Below are 887 nucleotides of genomic sequence, written 5' to 3' on the forward strand. Positions count from 1 at the left end.
ACGAGTGAATCGAACTATTAATGAGGCTTTGCGCTCGTATATTCGAGACAACCAGAAAGAATGGGATGAATATATCGGGAGTATAAATTGTTCACTAAGGAATAGCTACCACGAAAGCGTAGGAAGGACCCGTACCAAATAGTTTTTGGACAGCGGATGGTGACGCATGGACAGGATTATGAACTTATAAAGAATTTGAACATGTTAGCTGACGAGGATGTATTCCTGCAGAGACAAGACACGTTTCCCCTGATTCGAAACTCTATCAAAGAACATATGAAGAAAGCCTATGAAAAAAACAGGCGAAGTTATGATTTAAGATCAAAAGCGAAGAGTTTTGAAATTGGTCAGGAGGTAATACGGAGAAACTTTGTGCAGAGTTCCAAAATCGACGGATTCAATGCTAAATTAGCACCCGTTGGTAAGAAGGCAAAAGTATTGAGAAAACTAGGTCAAGTATATTACGAGCTACAGGATATAGATAGTGGAAATAAAGGGGTGTATCACGCGAAGGATATATGGAAGTAGCAAAATTCTTTTTTTTCTCTTTTTTTTTATAAAAGGTGGAGTATTATTGTGAAGTTCCTCACTATGAGTGTAGTTATAGTTTTTTTATCATTTAAATTGCCTCCGAACATAGTAGCAATTGATTTTCTACGTGTTAGTAAAACAAAAAAAAAAGAAACTTGAAAATTTTCATTTGACATCAGAATTTGTTGAAATTAAGCTTTAAAAAATAAAACATTTTATAGGAGTTTCCAAAAGGATAATTCTATTAATTATTTTTTTTGTGAGACCTAATCCGATCTATCGACGCTGCAAATTTTAATAGTCAAGAATACGTGATACTGGATATTTTCGCACTACGTGAGTGAGCGTTTTAGAAA

General features: G+C 34.6%; 1 protein-coding gene across 1 annotated transcript; it reads left to right on the plus strand.

Annotated features, from left to right (window-relative positions):
• Positions 1 to 201: 201 nt before the first annotated feature.
• On the plus strand, positions 202 to 528 carry LOC142225016 (uncharacterized). The gene has a single exon (XM_075294792.1). It carries the CDS (start codon positions 202 to 204, stop codon positions 526 to 528), a length of 327 nt encoding a protein of 108 aa, XP_075150907.1.
• Positions 529 to 887: the final 359 nt, after the last annotated feature.

Source organism: Haematobia irritans, chromosome 2 (genome assembly GCF_050003625.1).
Source record: "Haematobia irritans isolate KBUSLIRL chromosome 2, ASM5000362v1, whole genome shotgun sequence".
In the NCBI taxonomy this organism is placed as follows: domain Eukaryota; kingdom Metazoa; phylum Arthropoda; class Insecta; order Diptera; family Muscidae; genus Haematobia; species Haematobia irritans.